General features: G+C 46.7%; 1 protein-coding gene across 4 annotated transcripts in view; it reads right to left on the minus strand.

Moving 5' to 3' along the window:
* The window catches only part of SPIN4 (spindlin family member 4), a 53763-nt gene that overhangs the window by 19896 nt on the left and 12335 nt on the right, over nt 1–21532 (minus strand). For all 4 annotated transcript variants that reach the window (XM_080361860.1, XM_080361858.1, XM_080361857.1 and 1 more), the window contains one exon: nt 12103–12151. In XM_080361860.1, the coding sequence (XP_080217986.1) occupies nt 12103–12151 (49 nt within the window). The remainder of the gene's footprint in view (nt 1–12102; nt 12152–21532) is intronic.

Here is a 21532-nt window from a genome sequence, read left to right on the forward strand (position 1 = left end):
TTTTCCTTATTAGTATGGCTAACCAGCTTTATCCAATATTTGTTAATAACTGGAATTGTTGTAATTTGCATTATTCTATTCTACAGTAGGTTGATTTGTAATGATAATGTATAACAGGAAAATGACACATAAGGTATGATGATCCACAGTGGGCATTCAAACTCACCAACAGAATGTCCCTTTTTGACTTTGGAGGCAAGAGGTGACTGCAGCACAACTCCAAAGTAGCCTGTCAGATGACTGTGGTCACAGGATGGATTGTGTGGCAGTTGCACATTCCCCTGAAATCTGGAGCCTTCAATTAGGAGGTTGATGGCTCTTTAGCACCTTTTGTGCCCCACTGTGCCTGTCCCAAAGTACACACCTAGGGTGGTGCCAAGGTGCTGTCAGTCACATCCTCCCCTGCCTTGGGGCAGAGTGACTTCACCTCTACCAGCTGGCGGGGCAGGAGGGGTGGGACCCTTGGTCAATTGACAGGATCCTCAACAAAGGAGGTGCCCAGAGTAGCTGCAAAGCTTCTGAACTATGTTGTAATGCCCACAGCCACATCTGACCAGACTATAAAATGGGGTTCCCGCCAAAGACACCCTTTGAGTGATCTTCTCAGAGCTGTGGGTCTGTGAACTGGAGCCCTTTCCTTAGACAGGAACACTGTCTAAGGAGACTTCCTGGGATTGAGAGCACCTCACCTCCTCGTTTGGGTGAGTGATTATTTACTGGATATATCCTTGAATGAGACTTTGCCTAACCCAGGTGAGTGATTATTTCTTGTGAGTACCCTGAAGTAAGAGGCCTCTAGTTTTGTTTCTATTGAGTGACTACATGCATGTTGTGGATCCTCATTATTCTTATGTTATTGTATTCAAATAATCTCCTTAGCTGATATCTGAACCAGTATTTTATGTTATCGGAGTGCTAAATATGTGTAATATCATTGAAATTTAATTATAATGTTTATGAGCGAAATCAAGAAAAACAACACCTCCAAAGAGCAGTCTCAGCTAATGTGCAAGGCCTGATTTAGGATTTAGCCAGTGCCCTGCAAAATAATTGCATAATTTGTAAGAATTATCACTGTAAGACATAATGGCTAACATTATCTGATAGCATAAAGTGATTACACCCAAAAACTTGGTTTTCAGGCCTCAATCTGCATATATGGGTTTTTGTGGGAATTGGATGTGCTCGTGTAATGTTTTTTCTTGCAGTCTTCCAAATCATCTGGAGAATGATACAGAATGCAAAGAAGAATAAAGCCAGGGTCCTTGCTGCGCTCACTGTGAACCAGATGTTCAAAAACAAAAAAGGGGGAGATGTGGGAACAGCAGTTCCAGCTAAAGGGCCTTGGACAGGTTATACAGAAGTATGTTTTTTTATGAGTGTAAGAAGTGATAGCCCAGGCCAGTGAGAATGATATCTCAGGTCGGAAAACCGCCCCCATATGTATGATATGTGAATGTCCTTGGGCCTGGTCTGTGAATGAGTGGGAACATAACTGAAACAGAGATAACATCAGTGCAGTGTGTTTTTAATAACAATTATTGGAAAAACATCTTGTGTAACCTCTTAGTCCAGGCCCATATCTGTAAGTCCTAGAAGTTGTCAATGGCTAATAAAGAGGGTCTCAGCCTGGCTCAGCTCTCTGCTCTGCCCGGCTCTGCGCTCCTTCCTGAACAAGATCTCTGTCTGTGCGTGAATCTTTGTCTGCATCCGGTATGCGTCGTTTCTAATCGCCGCAGCATCCTGTCCCCCAAGCGTATCAACTGCACCACTCAGCTTGGCGTCGTCCATCTAACAGTCCATCTGTCAAACCCACCTCTCTCCAATTTAGAGGTAAGAATGTTGTGGGGGACCATATCAAAAGCATAACAGAAATCCAGGTAGATGACATCAGTTGCTCTTCCCTTGTCCACTGATGCAGCCACTCCATTGTAGAAGGCCACTAGATTAGTCAGGCATGATTTGCCCTTTATGAAGTCATCTTGGCTGTCTCTAATCACCTCCCTGCCTTCCATATGTTTTGACATGTCTTCCATGAGAATCTGCTCCATGATCTTATCAGGTACAGAGGTGAGGCTGACTGGTTGGTAGTTCCCAGGGTCCTCCTTATTACCCTTTTTCAAAATGAGTGTGATAATATAAAAAAACGGGTGTGTAATAATAGCTACCAGTATACTTCCATGTAAGACAATAGGAACTTACTCAAATCAATTCTATATCAATAGTATGTTGTTTCTGTGATAAGCAGAATAACATATATGCACATAACCTTTTGAGATGCTATAATCAGAATACACAAAATGTTTCCCTTCTGTTTTATCAGATTAAATTTAAAAGTCCACAAAATTTTCTTCTTAAAGACTGAAATAACATTTCATTCACCTAGATGCTCAATATTTCAACTGCCCTACATATATAAAACACACAGAGCCAAGGAAATCAGATAATACCAAGTCCTAAAATTAGTTCTTGATGCATCAGTTAGGCCCTCATTGTAAATGAACCTTCAACTGCAGTAAGTTTCAGATACTCTCATTTCATAGCAAACATAGAATGATTTAGGTTGGAAAACACCCTTAAGATCATCAAGCCCAACCATAAATCTAACACTGCCAAGTCCACCACTAAACTATATCAGTAAGCACCAAGTCTACATATCTTTTAAATTCCTCCAGGGATGGTGACTCCACCACTTCTCTGGGCAGCCTGTTCCAATGCCTGACAAACCTTTCCAGGAAGAAACTTTTCCTAATATCCAATCTAAACCTCCCCCGGTGCAACTTGAGGCCATTTCCTCTCATCCTATGACTCGATACCTGTGAAAAGAGACTGAAACCCTCCATCCTACAACCTCTTTTCAGGCAGTTGCAGAGAGTTATAAGGTTTCCCCTCAGCTTCCTGTTCTCCAGAACAAACAACCCCAGGTCCCTACCACTCCCCATCACACTTGTGCTCCAGCTCTTTCCCCAGCTCCATTCCCTTCTCTGAACTTGCTCCAGCACCTCAAGGTCTTTCTTGTCATGAGGGGCCCAGAACAGACCCCAGGATTCGAGGTGCAGCCTCACCAGTGATGAATACAAGGGGATGATCACTTCCCTAGTCCTGCTGGCCACGCTATTCCTGATACAAGCCAGGATTCTGTTGGCCTTTTTGGCCACCTGGGCACATGCTGGCTCATATTCAGCCAACTGTTGACCAACACCCCCAGGTCCCTTTCCTCCAGGCAGCTTTCCAGCCACTCTTCCCCAAGCCTGTAGTGTTGCCTGGGGTTGTTGTGACCCAAGTGCAGGACCCGGCGCTTGGCCTTGTTAAACCTCATACAATTGGCCTCAGCCCAATGATCCAGCTGGTCCAGATCCCTCTGGATGGCCTTGTTAAACCTCCAGCAGATCAACACTCCCACACAATTTGGTGTCATCTGCAAACTTACTGAGGGTGCAATCGATCACAGTATCACAGTATCACAGTATGTTTGGGATTGGAAGGGACCTCAAAAGATCATCTAGTCCAATCCCCCTGCTGGAGCAGGAACGCCCAGGTGAGGTCACACAGGAACATGTCCAGGCGGGTTTTGAATGTCTGCAGAGAAGGAGACTCCACAACCCCCCTGGGCAGCCTGTTCCAGTGCTCTGTCACCCTCACTGAGAAGAAGTTTCTTCTCAAATTTAAGTGGAACCTCTTGTGTTCCAGCTTGATCCCATTACCCCTTGTCCTATCATTGTTTGCCACCGAGAAGAGCCTGGCTCCGTCCTCATGGCACTCACCCTTTATATATTTATAAACATTAATAAGGTCACCCCTCAGTCTCCTCTTCTCCAAACTAAAGAGACCCAGCTCCCTCAGCCTTTCCTCATAAGGGAGGTGCTCCACTCCCTTAATCATCTTGGTTGACCTACGCTGGACCCTCTCCAGCAGTTCCCTGTCCTTCTTGAACTGAGGGGCCCAGAACTGGACACAATATTCCAGATGTGGTCTCACCAGAGCGGAGTAGAGGGGAAGGAGGACCTCTCTTGATCTACTAACCACCCCCCTTCTAATACACCCCAGGATGCCATTGGCCTTCCTGGCCACAAGGGCACAGTGCTGGCTCATGGTCATCCTGTTGTCCACCAGGACCCCCAGGTCCCTTTCCCCTACACTGCTCTCTAATATGTAATTTCCCAACCTGTACTGGAACCTGGGGTTGTTCCTGCCCAGATGCAGGACTCTGCACTTTCCCTTGTTAAATTTCATCAGGTTATTCCCTGCCCAACTCTCCAGCCTGTCCAGGTCTCGCTGGATGGCAGCACAGCCTTCTGGCGTGTCAGCCACTCCTCCCAGCTTGGTGTCATCAGCAAACTTGCTGATAGTACACTCTATTCCCTCGTCTAAGTCGTTAATGAATATATTGAATAATACTGGCCCCAGTACTGCCCCCTGAGGCACTCCACTAGATACTGGCCTCCAACTAGACTCCGCACCATTGACTACCACTCTCTGGCTTCTCTCCTTAAGCCAGTTTGCAACCCACCTCACTACTCTATTGTCTAGACCACACCTCCGCAACTTAGCTGTGAGGATGCTGTGGGAGACTGTGTCAAAGGCTTTACTGAAGTCAAGGTAGACCACATCCACCGCTCTGCCATCCTCCATCCACCTTGTTACATTCTCATAAAAGGCTATGAGGTTGGTCAAGCATGACTTACCCTTGGTAAAGCCATGCTGACTGCCCCTAATAACCCTCTTATCTTTGATATGCCTTGAGATGGCACCAAGGATAAGCTGTTCCATTACTTTCCCAGGGACAGAGGTGAGGCTGACCGGTCTATAATTATCCGGGTCCTCTTTCTTGCCCTTTTTGAAGACTGGAGTGACATTTGCTTTCCTCCAATCCTCGGGCACCTCTCCCGTTTCCCAAGACTTGGCAAAGATGATGGAGAGCGGTCCAGCAATGACTTCAGCCAGCTCCCTCAGCACCCGCGGGTGCATCCCATCTGGACCCATGGATTTATGGGTGTCCAGACTATTTAATTGCTCCCTAACTCAGTCCTCATTGATTAAAGCAAACTTCTCCATTGACCTGGCTTCATCTGGGGTCTCAGGGCTACAGGGCTCCCCAGGACAGCCTCTGGCAGAGTAGACAGAGACAAAGAAGGCATTCAGTAATTCTCCCTTCTCTGTATCTTCCGCCACCAGGGCACCCACCCCATTCCTCAGTGGGCCTACATTGCCTCTGGTATTAGTTTTATCCGCTATGTATTTGAAAAAGTTCTTTTTGCTGTCCTTGACCCCTCTCGCCAGCTGTAATTCTAAGGAGGCCTATGGATCCCCTCATCCACATCATTGATAAAGAGATTAAACAGAACTGGCCCCAACACTGAGCCCTGGGGAACACCACTCGTGACTGGCCGACAACTGGATTTGACTCCATTCACCACAACTCCTTGGGCCCGGCCCTCCAGCCAGTTCTATGTCCATCGAAGAGTACACCCATCCAGGCCATGAGCTGCAGCTTCTCCAGGAGAATGCTGTGGGGTACGGTGTCAAAGGCTTTACTGAAGTCCAGGTACACAACATCCACATCCTTTCCCTCATCCACTAAGCAGGTCACCTTGTCATAGAAGGACATCAGGCTGGTCAAGCGGGACCTGCCTTTCATAAACCCATGCTGACTGGACCTGATTGCGTGGCTGTCCTGTACATGCCATGTGATGGCACTCAGGATCATCTGCTCCATGACCTTCCCTGGCACCGAGGTCAGACTGACAGGCCTGTAGTTCTCCAGATCCTCCTTCCAGCCCTTCTTCTTAGATGGATGTCACATTTGCCAGCTTCCAGTCAACTGAGACCTCCCCAGTCAGCCAGGACTGATGATAAGTAATTGAAAGTGGCTTAGTGATCACCTCTGCCAGCTCCCTCAGCACCGTCAGATGGATCCCATCTGGCCCCATAGACTTGTGGGTGTCCAAGTGGTGTAGCAGGTCACCAACCATTTCCCCTTGGATTATTGGGGCTTCATTCTGCTCCCCATCCCTGTCTTCCAGCTCAGGGGGCTGGGTACTCCGAGAACAATTAAAGACTGAGGCAAAGAAGGCATTAAGTACGTCAGCCTTTTCCTCATACCCGGTCATTATGTTTCCCTCCACATCCAATAAAGGGTAGAGATTCTCCTTAGCCTTACTTTTGTTGCTAATGTGTTTATAGAAACATTTTAAATTCTCTTTTGTGACAGGAGCCAGATTGAGCTCTAGTTGGGGTTTGGCTCTTCTAATTTTCCCCCTGTATAACCTCATGACATCCTTGCAGTCCTCCTGAGTTACCTGCCCCTTCTTCCAAAGATCATAAACTCTTTTTTTTCCTGAGTTCCAGCCAAAGCTCTCTGTTCAGCCAGGCCCATCTTCTTCCCTGCCAGCTTGTCTTTCAGCACACAGGGAAAGCCTGCTCCTGCACCTTTTAAAATTCCATTCTTGGAGAATGTCCAGCTTTCCTGGACTCCTTTGCCCTTCAGGACTGCCTCCCAAGGGACTCTGTCAACCAGGCCCCTAAACAGGACAAAGTCTGACCTTCAAAAGTCCAAGGCAGAAGCTCTGGAAAGGCCCCTCCTTACTTCTCCAAGAACAGAAAACTTGATCATTTCATGATCGCTATGCCCAAGGCGACCTCCAACCGACACATCACCCACAAGTCCTCCTTTGTTCACAAACAACAGATGCAGTGGGGCACCTTCCCTAGTTGGCTCACTGACCAGCTGTGTCAGGAATTGTCTTCCATGCACTGCAGGAGCCTCCTAGACTGCTTCCTCTCTGCTGTGCTGTATTTCCAGCAGACATCTAGTAAGTTGCAGTCCCTCATGAGAAGAAGAGCTAGCGATCGGGAGACTTCTCCCAGCTGCCTGCAGAATATTTCATCTGCCTCTTCATCCTGGTTGGGTGGTCTGTAACAGACCCCCATCAGTATGTTTGCCTTGTCCTTCCCCCTGATTCTTACCCACAAATGCACCACCCTATCTTCACCCTCATCAAGCTCCAGACAATCAAACCACTCCCTAACATACAGGGCTACCCCACCTCCTCTCCTTACTTGCCTATCTCTTCTGAAGAGTTTATAGCCATCCATTGCAGCACTCCAGTGGTGTGAATCATCCCACCATGTTTCCGTGATGGCAACTATATCATAGTTTTTCTGCTGCACAATGGCTTCCAGCTCCTCCTGTTTGTTGCCCGTGCTGCGTGCATTGGTATAGGTGCACTTCAGCCGGGCTACTGATCCTGCCACCTTTTTTGGAGGAGAAGCTCTAATTCCTATGTGACCATTCTCAGGTGCTTCCACGCTTTCAAACACATCAACAACCCTTGCATCTTTGCTGCTGCATGGATGTCCATATCTGGGAAATTTGGATCAAGACTGAAGAAAGACTTGTCTGAGTAAGACCCCTTGTGTCTTTGGCATAGACTGCTTCAGGAGAGGGTACTTCAAGGACCCAAAGGGTTACCGACGGACTTTTGGTGTAGCCACCACGAACACATAGAAGGTTAAAAAGTCATCTGTCTTGTCTGGTCTCTGCATCCCAGAGTCCTGAGGGAATTGGCTGCTGTAGTTGCCAAGCCACACTCCATGATATTTGAGAAGTCCTGGCAGTCATGTAAAGTCTCTTGTGACTGGAAAAAGGGAAACGTTGCACCCATTTTCAGAAAGAGTAGAAAGGTGGACCCCAGGAAATACCAACCTGTCAGCCTCACCTCTGTGCCTGGGAAGATCATGGAACAGATCCTCCTAGAAGCTATGATAAGGCACATGGAGGACAGGAAGGTGACTGGATACAGCCAGCATGGCTGCACCAAGGGCAAGTCCTGCCTGACCAAAATAGCGGCCTTCTATGATGGAGTAACTATATCAGTGGACAAAGGAAGAGCTACAGATGTCATCTATCTGGACTTCTGTAAAGCCTTTGACATGGTCCCCCACAACACCCTTCTCTCTAAATTGGAGAGATATGGATTTGATGGGTGGACTGTTCAGTGAGTGGCCTTTGCTGACATGTCACTCCCTGTTTTCCTGCCCTATTTGCTTGTGTTCCTGGTCACTGGTGCTCCCCAGGGGCTTCTTTTATGTGTGTGGGGGCTTGGTCACCTGGCCCCATCCAGATCTCATCAGCTGCTGTCACATGAGCTGCAGGCTTCTAGCAGGTCTCTTGGCTCCCCTGAGGTTCCCTGGATTGGGAAACCCCCCTGTGCACCATGATAGAGCACTCTGCTGCTGATCGTGCCAGGACCAGGGCTGCTCGCCTCAGCAACTGAGTATTTTTCTTGAAGGCATTAAGCTCATAAGTAAATTCTTGTTCCATTAAAAGGTTTTATTAGCAGAACCAGATAATGGAAATTTCAAATAAATTTATAAAATAGTATAAATGAAGCAGAGTAGCAATGGTCAGTATAATTTCTATATTTCATGGTGCCATTTAGAAAAGTTATTAAAAATAGGGCCCAAATTAGAATTTCAGTCTTACTACAGACTGTCACTAGCAGGGGATCTTATGATCAGAGAATTGTTATAAACTATTTTTCCTTGATATTCAGACTATGATGCACATTACTAAAGACAGAAGTTTTAAAGTACTTTCTGTACTCCTTCAAAACTTATAATTCAGTTGTGAAACTAATTTTCTTAGGATTATAAGTTTATTTGGTATACATGGCAAGTTTTTGGTAGCAGACACATACAACGCAACACCTGCAGGGGTGTCCTCCATGATAAACTGACCTGTGCCAGACATAGCTGGTTCCAGCTGGCTTGGCAGTCGTCCTAATTAAAAGTTAAAAAGTAAGATAAAATAAATATTTCACAACACAGGGCTTTGAGCAAGCTTAATCAGGCAAGAGATAGCAGAGCCATCTGGAACAGAGATAAGGAAACAGACAGACCTTGAGTTGGGGGCTCAAGGAAACCTCCCTCCCTCATGAGCTCAGAGATACCACAAGATTTGTCCAGCTTGTGTCCCTTAGATGAACTTTTCTCAATATAATCTCATTATAATGTCAAAACCCATACCTCCAGCAATGAAGCCCTTGGCCTAAGCAAAGACCCACACACACTGAGCATGCACTGTAAATTTAAAACATGCTGTACCTTTAAGTGAAGCTGGGCATTACAAGAACCAATGGTAATGAGGGTGATCAAGCCTAACTGAAAAGTTACTGATAACTGTTGCTTGGAATATATGTTAACTGTATGATAGCCAAGAGGGGTGCTAGCTTTGTGGAGTTACAACCTAGGACTCATCTCTGAACAGACATGGAATAAACAAATATCTTGACTCTGTTATTTGTCACTTTGCACACCGGGTAAAAGAACCCTGATTTTTGGGACAACTGCCCCAGCTGGCCAAAGTTGAGCCAATCAGCGAAGCTGGTGGCACCTTTGTGAAAACATATTTAAGAAAGGGCAAAATACCACTGGACAGGCAGAGGAGGAGGGGGAAATTTTTTTAAAGTGTGAGAAACAGCAGAGAGAACACCAATTAAAAAAAAGGAGGCATTCCATGGTGCTAGAGCAGATATTCACACTGCAGCCCATGTATGACCCATGCTGGAACAGTTAGATATTTCCTGAAGGAACTGTGGCCCATGGAGAATCCACAGAGAACATATGCCAGAGCAGTTTTCCTGACAGGATTGTCTCCCCTGGAAGAGCTCATGCTGGAGGAGGTTTTCCTGACAGGAACTGTGGCCTGTAGAGAACCCATGCCAAAGCAGGGAAAAAGTAAGTACAAGGTGGAAGGAGCAGCAGAGAGCAACCATTATGTACAGACTGTAAACTACCTTCCCTGCTTTCCCCTGTACCACCCTGGGGGTGGTGAGTGGCAGAGGAGTCTGGAGTGAAGGAGTGAAGTTGAGCATAAGAAAGGGGGGAGGAAAGATGTTTTAATGTTTGTCTTCCTGTTTCTTACCACCTGAATCTATTCTAATTGGCAATAAATTAATTTTCCCCAAGTCAAGCCTGTTTTGCCTGTGATGGTAACTGGTAAGCAATCTCCCTGTCTTGACCCATGAGCTTTTTCATCTTATTTCCCCCCCTGCCCCACTGAGGAGAGGGAGTGAGTGGGTGGGTGGGAGTTTGGCCCATACCCAAGTATAACCCACCACATCAAGTTAAAGTGTGATCAGAAATTCACAAGGAATAAGTACAGTGGTAGTTAAACTGCAGATAAAACCTCCACCTCAAAGTCCTTGAACTGCCATTTATGAGTAACTTGGAGAGCATAAGGAAGATTTTATACTTATGCTGTTCTGTGCACTCTTCCCTTACACATCAAGGGTGGAAAAGATGAGTCAAGAGACTACTGACTGATCTGACACAAACAGGGTCAGTTTCATGTTCACAAAGATCATCACTACTCATTGACACTGACATAGTACTCAGAAGAACTGCCCTTTTGCAACTGACCTATAACCATGGGATCTCCTTCCAAAAGGATCAATGGTTAACTGTCACTCTAGTTAAGAAGAGTTCAGAAGACTAATCCACACATTTTGTCACTTCCTCAGTTACTAGACCATGCCTTGTTCCATCCTGTTGGCTCTTCCCTCCCCCATGAACTTCTGAATCTAGTTTAGAATCTCCCCTATGGCCTTCAAGTGCCAAAAGACTTGTTCCTCTTTTTCTTTTAATGAGGAATGTAAAAGTCTTCATAACTAAATTACTGACAAAGTATGTATTACTAATTCATGGTCTGCTGTAACAGCTCATAGTAGTATCAGCATACATTTTAAAATAGTGATTCATATCACACTTGTTTAATATAAACATGTCTACAGTACCACTTACTGTTAATTTCAAAAATGTAAGCAATGAATATCAAATAAAAATAACTCTATACTAGTCTCTGTCATTCTCAAAGAAGTCAGTGAGCAGCACACAAAGTCATCTTGGTTTGGTACAAAATAAAACCCTTACCAAACAATTCTTCAACAGTTAAACTAGGTTACATTAATATAAAACTCAGTTGGGCACTTAAGTTAAATGTCTCAAAACCATGTGACTTAAGATCATGACTTAATATGCCCCATAAAAGCCTTTATGCTACAAAAATATACAACCTATTTAGGTATTTAAATAAGTGTATATCAACACAACAATAAAGACAAATCTAGCCACCCTCAAGTACAAAAGGCAACCCACCTCTGATAGTCTTCCCATCATATACTCCTTTCTCTGAGCGGTTGAAAAAGAACAAGAGAAATTAAATTTTAACTCTACCTGTCTCTAGACAAATAAATGTTTATCTTTGCCTTGTAAGGAGATAGACAAGACTGAATGGTGAAGAGTTGGTGGAAGGAATTAGAGTAGTTTTACATCAGGTATTGTGCCTGGGAAACAGTTAATATTAATTCAAATGTCAATCACAGAAAATATTTCTGTCAGACAAATTGCTTTGGATTGATGCATATTGTATATCACCACTATAGGACTTCATACTCAAAATCTAACTAGTAGCATTTTATATAATTTCACCTTTCCCCTGTTTTTTTAGAGTTGACCCACTCAAGATGCAGCCCAATGCAACATCTATCTGTTAGACACTAAGGTCAATCATGTCTAAGCTATTATCTCTATCTTCTCACATTTACTCATAGCAGCATTTAGCTGCTACTACTTCAAAATGTAGTAGAGAGAATAATATATGCCATGAATGTACAGGATAAGCAAGTATCCCTCACGCAAATAACAGCCACCTTATAGAAGTACTTCAGTATGTCCCTTATTTTTTTAAAAAAGGTGAAAAATCCTTTTCAAAAACTAGAGCTCTAATGAATCCTACAGTACATGTGCCCAATTTCCAGCTTGCAACCACTTGTCTCTGAATTATAGAATAAATTGTAAAATTGTATTTACAGGATAATTTATCTCAGAATAACATTCAAAATGATGTTTAGAACACTACCAATGGTGCATTCTTTCCCAGTGTCCTCCCAAAAGAATTAAAGTCTGACTCTACATACATACACTGAATACTACTCCACATGATTTTCAAGAGCAAAATCACTGGAAAAATACAGATAAATTTTTAGAATGGTACTTCCAGTTAATGAAAACTATACTTCAGGAAAAATACTAGCAACTTACTTGTGGGAAGTTCTTTTTTTCATCATGCTCGCAGAGACTCCTGCATGACCTACAATATAAATGATGGAATTATTGAACAATAAAGTGTTTTTATACATAATGTCAAAAAGGTATCTGTGGCGGATGCACTCGACCCCCCCCCCCCCCCCCCCAGGCAAACCAGCAGCAGTTTGGTCCGGGCTCCAGAGGAGGTAAAGGCCTGAGCCGCAGCCAGGCCAAGAACTCCTTCCAGGAGACCCACGGGGAAGCAAAAGAGCACACTGAACGCCGGTGGCTTGTGGGCGCAGAGAGTCTTGTGCAGACTTTTCCTACTGTATGCGATTTGACTACGAGTCAACTACTTCATTCTATAAACACGACAGCCTGGATGAGCCCACTGTGAGCTCTCCCTGCTACATAAGTGAGCTGTATGGCAATGGCTTTACTACTCACAGGTCAGTGGATGAGCCCAATTCAAGTTCGATGTTGATCATTTAGCTCAAGTAGATGCACACCAAATGTAATGGATTATTTAGAGATATAAGGTTGTATGATTTTTAATATACTTTTTGCTTCATGTTACTTGGTAAGCTGGATTTGCTAAAATTTTAGGCTGTAAAGTTCTGCTCATATTTACCAAAAGCAAATACCGACCACACTGAAAACTTGTAAGATAAGGTCTAGTTTGCACTTTGCTAGGAAAAATGGAACTGGCTGGGAAAAATAACAATCTAAGGCTAACATGGAGGCATTACAGACATCTGCAAAGCAGGGCCTATTTTGCACTTTGCTGAGAAGAAAGGATTTCACAGTATCACAGTATGTTTGGGATTGGAAGGGACCTCAAAAGATCATCTAGTCCAATCCCCCTGCCGGAGCAGGAATGCCTAAGTTAGATTGCACAGGAACATGTCCAGGCGGATTTTGAATGTCTCCAGAGAAGGAGACTCCACAACCCCCCTGGGCAGCCTGTTCCAGTGCTCTGTCACCCTCACTGAGAAGAAGTTTTTTCTCAAATTTAAGTGGAACCTCTTGTGTTCCAGCTTGATCCCATTACCCCTTGTCCTATCATTGTTTGCCACCGAGAAGAGCCTGGCTCCATCCTCATGGCACTCACCCTTTATATATTTATAAACATTAATAAGGTCACCCCTCAGTCTCCTCTTCTCCAAACTAAAGAGACCCAGCTCCCTCAGCCTTTCCTCATAAGGGAGGTGCTCCACTCCCTGCAGCATCTTGGTTGCCCTACCCTGGACCCTCTCCAGCAGTTCCCTGTCCTTCTGGAACTGAGGGGCCCATCTGGACCCATGGATTTATGGATGTCCAGACTATTTAATTGCTCCCTAACCCAGTCCTCATCAACTAAAGCAAACTCTTCCATTGACCTGGCTTCATCCGAGGTCTCAGGGGTACAGGGCTCCCCAGGACAGCCTCCAGCAGAGCAGATAGAGACAAAGGCATTCAGTAATTCTCCCTTCTCTGTATCTTCTGCCACCAGGGCACCCACCCCATTCCTCAGTGGGCCTACATTGCCTCTGGTATTAGTTTTATCCGCTATGTATTTGAAAAGGTTCTTTTTGCTGTCCTTGACCCCTCTCGCCAGCTGTAATTCTAAGGAGGCCTTGGCTATCCTAGCTGCCTTCCTACATCCTCTAACAGCAGCCTTATATTCTTCCCAAGTGGCCAGCCCCTGCTTCCATGACCTGTAAACTCTCCTCTTCTGCTTGAGCATACCCAACAGATCCCTATTCAACCACGCAGGCCTCCTGGCTCCCTTCCTTGACTCCCTACGTGTGGGGATGCTCTGATTCTGAGCGTGGAAGAAGCAATCTCTGAATGCAGTCCAGCTATCTTGGGCCCCTTTTCCTTCAAGCAGCCTTGCCCATGGGATTTCCCCCAGCAATTGCTTGAAAAGGTCTAAGTTAGCCCTGCTAAAGTCCAGGGTTGCAATTCTACTCGCTATTCTGTTCCTGCCACACAAGATGCTGAACTCCACCATCTCGTGGTCACTACAACCCAGGCAGCCCTCAACCTTTACTGCTTTGACCAGACCCTCCTTGTTAGTGAGGATGAGATCCAGCAGTGCACCTCTCCCAGTCGGCTCCTCCACCATCTGCATGAGGAAGTTCTCATCAATGCACTGGAGGAACCTCCTGGACTGTGGCTGGCTGGCTGAATGGTCCTTCCAGCAGACATCAGGGAAGTTAAAATCCCCCACCACAACCAGGGCCTGTGACTGTGAGGCCGCTCTCAGCTGCCCATAGAAGGCCTCATCAACTTCCTCAGCCTGATCTGGTGGCCTGTAACAGACGCCCACAACAGTGTCACCCCTGCCAGCCTGCCCCTTGATCCTGACCCATACACTCTCAATCCGCTCCTCATCCGCTCCTGGGCAGAATTTAGTACATTGTAGTTGCTCTCTCACACAAAGAGCAACTCCACCACCATGCCTGGCCAGCCTGTCTTTTCTGAAAAGGGCATAGCCATCCATGACCACATTCCAGTCATGTGTGCTGTCCCACCATGTCTCTGTAATTGCCACCAGGTCATAATCTCCTGCCCTAACACAGGTTTCTAACTCCTCCTGCTTATTCCCCATGCTGCACACATTGGTGTGCAGGCATTTCAGGGAGCGAGCAGAGCACACCCATTTCTCCCTAGGGGCATAGGAGGCCACCCGGTCCACATCAGTTTTAGAATGCTGCCCCACTGAGACAAGCCCAGCTACAACCCCTTTCCCCTTCGAGTCTAGTTTAAAGCTCTCCAAATGAGCCCAGCTAAATCCTGCCCCAGCATCCTTTTGCCCCTGTGAGATAAACCTTTCCCGCGTGACACTGTCCAGACTGGTGTCTTATAAAACCAACCATTATAAAAAATCCAAAGCCCTGCCTGTAGCACCAGTCTTGGAGCCAACCATTTAGAGACTGAATTTTCCTATTCCATCCCACATCGTCACTTGAAGATGGAAGGAGTGAAGAGAAGATCACTTGAGCCCCTGAGTCTTTCACCATCCTTCCCACGACCTTGAAATCGTTCTTCATTCCCCTCAGACTACGGGAAGCAGCTTCCTCCCCGTCTGTCTGGAAGACCAGCAGCGGGTAGTAGTCTGTCGGGTGCACCAATTGACATGATAAATGCTTTCGGACCACCTGCAAAATGAGGGGTTATTTTTTGAGTTTTAGATCACAGAATGACAGAATCCCAGAGTGTCAGGGGTTGAAGGGCCCTGGAAAGCTCATCCAGTGGAATTCCCCCCTGGAGCAGGAACACCCAGATGAGGTTACACAGGAAGGTGTCCAGGCGGGTTGGAATGTCTGCAGAGAAGGAGACTCCACAACCCCCTGGGCAGCCTGGGCCAGGCTCTGCCACCCTCACCCCCAACAAGTTGCTTCTCATATTTCAGTGGAACCTCCTGTGTTCCAGTTTGCACCCATTGCCCCTTGTCCTATCACTGGTTGTCACCGAGAAGAGCCTGGCTCCATCCTCCTGACACTCAGCCTTTCCATATTGATCCCCAGGAATGAGTCCCCGCTCAGTGTCCTCTTGTCCAGCTCCAGAGCCCCAGCTCCCTCAGCCTTTCCTCACACGGGAGATGCTCCACTCCCTTCAGCATCTTGGTGGCTGCGCTGGACTCTCTCCAGCAGTTCCCTGTCCTGCTGGAACTGAGAGGCCACAACTGGACACAAGATTCCAGGTGTGGTCTCCCCAGGGCAGAGCAGAGGGGCAGGAGAACCTCTCTGACCTACTGACCACCCCCTTCTAACCCACCCCAGGTACCATTGGCTTCCTGGCCACAAGGGCCCAGTGCTGGCTCATGGTCACCCTGCTGTCCCCAGGACCCCCAGGTCCCTTTCCCCTATGCTGCTCTCTAATAGGTCATTCCCCAACCTATACTGGAACCTGGGGTTGTTCCTGCCCAGATTCAAGACTCTACACTTGCCCTTATTCTATTTCATTACATTTTTCCCCGCCCAGCTCTCCAGCCTGTCCAGGTCTCTGATGGCAGCACAGCTTCCAGTGTCAGCCACTCCTCCCAGCTTGGTGTCACCAGCAAACTTGCTGACAGTCACTCTATTCCCTCGTCCAAATCGTTGATGAATATATTGAATAATACCAGCCCCAGTACTGCCCCCTGAGGCACTGCACTAGGTACAGGCCTCAACTGGACTCTGCCCCACTGACCACGACTCTCTGGCTGCTTCCCTTCAGCCAGTTCGCAGTCCACCTCACTCCCCGATCATCCAGACCGCACTCCCTCAGTTCAGCTGTGAGGATGCTGTGGGACACTGTGTCAAATGCCTTACTCAGGTCAAGGTAGACCATGTCCACCGCTCTGCCATCATCCATCCATCTTGTTATGTCCTCATTAAATTCAATGAGGTTGGTCAAGCACAACTTCCCCTTGGTGAAGCCATGTTGACTGCCCCTAATGACCCTCTTATCCTTGATATGCCTTGAGATGGCACCAAGGAGAAGTCGTTGCATCACTTTCCCAGGGATGGAGGTGAGGCTGACCGGTCTAGAGTTACCCGGGTCCTCCTTCTTGCCCTTTTTGAAGACTGGAGTGACATTTGCTTTCCTCCAGTCCTCAGGCACCTCTCCCGTTTCCCAAGACTCGGCAAAGATGATGGAGAGCAGTCCAGCAATGACCTCAGCCAGCTCCCTCAGCACTCACGGTGCATGCCATCCAGATCCACGGATTTATGGATGTCCAGATTGCCCAACTGCTCCCTAACCCAGTCCTCATCAACCCAGGCAAACTCCTCCATTGTCCCGACTTCCTCTGGGGCCTCAGCGGTACGGGGCTCCTCAGGACAGCCCCCGGCAGAGCAGACAGAGACAAAGAAGGCATTCAGTAACTCTGCCTTCTCTGTATCTTCTGTCACCAGGGCACCCACCTCGTTCATCAGTGGGCCTATGTTGCCTCTGGTGTTAGTTTTATCTGCCATGTATTTGAAAAAGCTCTTCCTGTTGTCCTTGACCCCTCTTGCCAGGTTTAATTCTAAGGAGGCCTTAGCTTTCCTAGTTGCCTCCCTACACCCTCTGACAACAGCCTTATATTCTCCCCAAGTGGCCAGCCCCTCCTTCCATGATCTGTAAACTCTCCTCTTCCACTTGAGCTTACCCAGCAGCTCCCTGTTTAACCACGCAGGTCTCCTGGCTCCCTTCCTTGACATCCTACGTGTCGGGATGCTCTGATCTTGTGCCTGGCAGAAGCAGTCCCTGAACACCAACCAACTCTCTTGGGCCCCCCTTTGCCTTCAAGTGCCCTTTCCCATGGGATTTCCCCCAGCACTTGCTTGAAAAGGCCAAAGTTGGCCCTGCTGAAATTCAGGGTTGCAATTCTGCTTGCTATTCTGTTCCTGCCACAGGAGATCCTGAACTCCACCATCTCATGGTCGCTGCAACCCAGGCAACCCTCAACCTTTACTGCTTCAACCAGCCCCTCCTTGTTAGTGAGGATGAGGTCCAACAGGGCTCCTCTCCTAGTCGGCTCCTCCACCCTTTGCATCAGAAAGTTCTCGTCAAGGCACTGGAGGAACCTCCTGGACTGTGGCTGGCTGGCTGGCTGGCTGAATGGTCCTTCCAGCAGACATCAGGGTAGTTAAAATCCCCCACCACAACCAGGGCCTGTGATTGTGAGGCTGCTCTCAGCTGTCTGTAAAAGGCCTCATCAACTTCCTCACCCTGATCTGGTGGCCTGTCATAGACACCCACAACAGTGTCACCCCTGCCAGCCTGCCCCTTCATTCTCACCCACAGACTCTCAACTCGCTCCTCATTCCTGCCTGGACAATACTCAGTACATTGTAGTTGCTCTCTCACATAAAGAGCAACTCCACCACCATGCCTGGCTGGCCTGTCTTTCCTGACAAGGACACAGCCATCCATGACCACATTCCAGTCATGTGTGCTGTCCCACCATGTCTCTATAATTGCCACCAGATCCTTCTACATGAGAAGAGGGAGACAGAAGATTGCTTACTTTATATTTAACTAATAATTAATAGGTGCATTGTAAGTAAGAAACTAAACAATTATAACTATTATATAACTATTATAACTATAAATTATAATTTAGATTAATAATGTGAATACAGCCTACTTACAAGAAGAGATTATTACAAGGTACATGAAGATCCCAGTACAGGAAAGACATGGACCTGTTGGAGAGGGTCCAGAGGAGGGTCACGAATATGGTCAGAAGGCTGGAACAGCTCTGCTATGAGGACAGGCTGACAGAGTTGGGGTTGTTCAGCCTGGAGAAGAGAAAGCTCAGAGGAGAACGTAATGTGGCTTTTTAACATATAAAGGGGCTTATATGAAAGACAGAGAGAGAACTTTTTACCAGGGCCTGTAGTGATAGGACAAAGAGTAATGGCTTTAAATTGAAAGAGGGTAGATGTAGATTGGATATAAGGAATAAATTGTTAATGATTAGGGTGGTGACACATTGGAACAGGTTGCCTAGAGAAGTTGTGCATGTTCCATCAATGGAAATGTTCAAGGTCAAGCTGGACAGGGATTTGAGCAACCTGATCTAGTGGAAGGTGTCCCTGCCCATGGCAGAGGGGTTGGAACTAGGTGATCTTTAAAGGTCCTTTCCAACCCCTACCATTCTATAATTTTGACAAAATCATCCTAGTACTGACTACAAGCCTATTGGCCATAATACGCATTTGTACTTTGTATTGTGTGAATACATTAATGTCTCAAGAAAATAAAAACTCTTTTAAAACCATCTCAGCTTAAACTGTGTGGCACTTCGCACTTCACATCTTTTGAAATTGTAACAGGAGTTCACTGAGTTTCTCCCCCCTATAGCAGGTATAAACAGGGAGATGGAACAACATGGAATCCTTATTTTTAACATCATTAAGCTTTATCCTTACAGAGTAAAGCAAAATCCAAAGTTACTCAATGAATCTGCCTGCCTGAACGTATCTTTATTCAGGCAAATTACCTCAGCAATATAGCTTTTCCAATGTAAAAGCCACAAGAACTCTGTAAGGAACCATTAACAAGGGAATGTTGTTTTTACAAAACTGGGGACCTGGCACCTGACCCCAGCGGGGCAGGGGGGGAAGGACTGAGAGACATCAGACTATAAAGCACTTATGAAGAGCACTTGTAAGAGCACGTATGGAGGATGATCCCCAGTGTTCCCCAGCGCTGATAAAATAAATGCCTGCTTAACAGTATAATTGACTCTGCTGATCAGTTTATTTCTTCATTTCATAATCTTTATAGCTCTCCCCTGAACTCCCTCCAGTAATTCCTTGTCCTGCTTAAATTGGGGAGCCCAGAACTGGACACAGAACTCCAGATGTGGGCTCACCAGGGCAGAGCAGAGGGGGAGGAACAACCTCCCTCGACCTGCTGGCCACACTCTTCCTAATGCGCCCCAGGTACCATTGGCCTTCTTGGCCACAAGGGCACATTGCTGGCTCATGGTCAACCTGTTGTCAACCAGAACTCCCAGGTCTGTCTCTGCAGTGCTGCTCTCCAGCAGGTCCAGCCCTAACCTGTACTGGTGTACAGGGTTATTCCTCCCCAGGTGCAGGACCCTGCACTTGCCCTTGTTGCACTTCATCAAGTTTTTCTCTGCCCAGTCCTCCAGCCTGTCCAGGTCTCGCTGGATGGCAGCACAGCCTCTGGTGTGTCAGCCCTTCCTCCCAGTTTGGTATCATCAGTCAGCTTGCTGAGGGTGCACTCAGTCTCTTCATCCAGGTCATTGATGAAGAGGTTGAACAGGACTGGACCCATTGCTGACCCCTGGGGAACCCCAGTAACTACAGGCCTCCAACCAGACTCTGCACCGTTGATCGCAACCCTCTGAGCTCTGCCGTCCAGCCAGTTCATGATCCATCTCACCGTGCATTCATCCAACCCACACTTCCTGAGCTTGCCTATGAGGATGTTGTGAGATAGTGGGAGACAGTGTCAAAAGCCTTGCTGAAGTCATGGTAGAAGACTATGAGGCTGGTGAATTTATGTTGACTGTTCCTGATAATCTTCTCTTCCTCCACATGTTTGGAGATGATGTCCACAATAAGCTGTCCCATCACCTTTCCAGGGATGGAGGTAAGGCTGACTGCCCTGTAGTTTCCTGGGTCATCCCTCTTGTCATTTTAAAAGACTGGAGTGACGTCTTTCCTCCAGTCCTCAGGCACCTCTCCTATTCTCCATGACCTTTCAAACATGATGGAGAGTGGCTTTGCAATAACATCTGCCATCTGTCTCAGCACTCGTGAGTGGATCCCATTGGAGCCCATGGATTTGTGGGTGTCCAGTTTGCCTAAAGTAATGCTTTTAAATACTAGCCCAGATAACTACAGATGCAAAAAAAAAAAAATCATGCAAATGCAGTTTTTATACCTCAGGAAACTGGTTTTACACTTGAAAACTATAGTATAAACAGTATTCTTACCCACAACATTGCATCAGTAAGTTGTACATATTCTCATCTGTGTAACTGAAGCATGTGAAAGACTATTTTCCTATTAAGTGCTTACACTAAAGTCCAGATATAGCACAAAAAGGTGGTATAGAATATAACAGAGTATTTTTGTAGTTGGAAGGGACCTAACATGATCATCTAAGTCCAGTTGCCTAACCACTTCAGGACTGACAAAGCATGTTATCAAGGGCATTGTCTAAATGCCTCTTAAACACTGACAGGCATGGAGCATCAACCACGCCTCTCTAGGAAGCCTGTTCCAGTCTTTGACCACCTAATCAGTAAATGTCCAGTCTGAACCTCCCCTGGTGCAGCTTCAAACGATTCCCATGTGTCCTGTCACTAGATGCCAAGGAGAAGAGCTCAGCCCCTCCCTCTCCACTTCCCCTCCTCAGGAAGCTGTAGCAATGAGCAATGAGTTTGCTCCTCAGCTTCCTTTTCTCCAGACCAGACAAACCCAGAGCCCTCAGTCGCTCCTCATAGGACATGCCTTCCAGCCCTTTCACCAGCTTCATTGCCCTCCTCTGGACGCATTCAAGGACCTTAACATCCTTCTTAAATTGTGGGGCCCAGAGCTGCACACAGTACTCAAGGTGAGGCCACACTGGGATAATCACCTCTTTTGACCAGCTGGTTATGCTGTGTTTAATGCACCCCAGGATGTGGTTTGCCCTAAGGTGCCAGGGCACACTACTGCCTCCTATTGACCCTGCTGTCAACCAGCAGCCTCAGATCCCTCTGCAGGGCTGCTCTCCAGCCACTCCTCTCCCAGTTTGTACTTGTGTCCAGTGTTACTCTGTCCCAAGTGCAGATTTGTTTTGGTTGGAAAAGACTTTTAAGATCATAGAGTCAACCTGTTAATATAACACTATCAAGTCCACCTCTAAACCACGTCCCTAAGAACCTCATCTGTCTTTTAAACACCTCCAGGGATGGTGACTCAACCACTTCCCTGGGCAGCCTGTTCCAATGCCTGAAAAGGCATTCGAC

The sequence above is a fragment of the Nesoenas mayeri genome (genome assembly GCF_963082525.1).
Source record: "Nesoenas mayeri genome assembly, chromosome: W".
Taxonomy (NCBI): Eukaryota; Metazoa; Chordata; class Aves; order Columbiformes; family Columbidae; genus Nesoenas; species Nesoenas mayeri.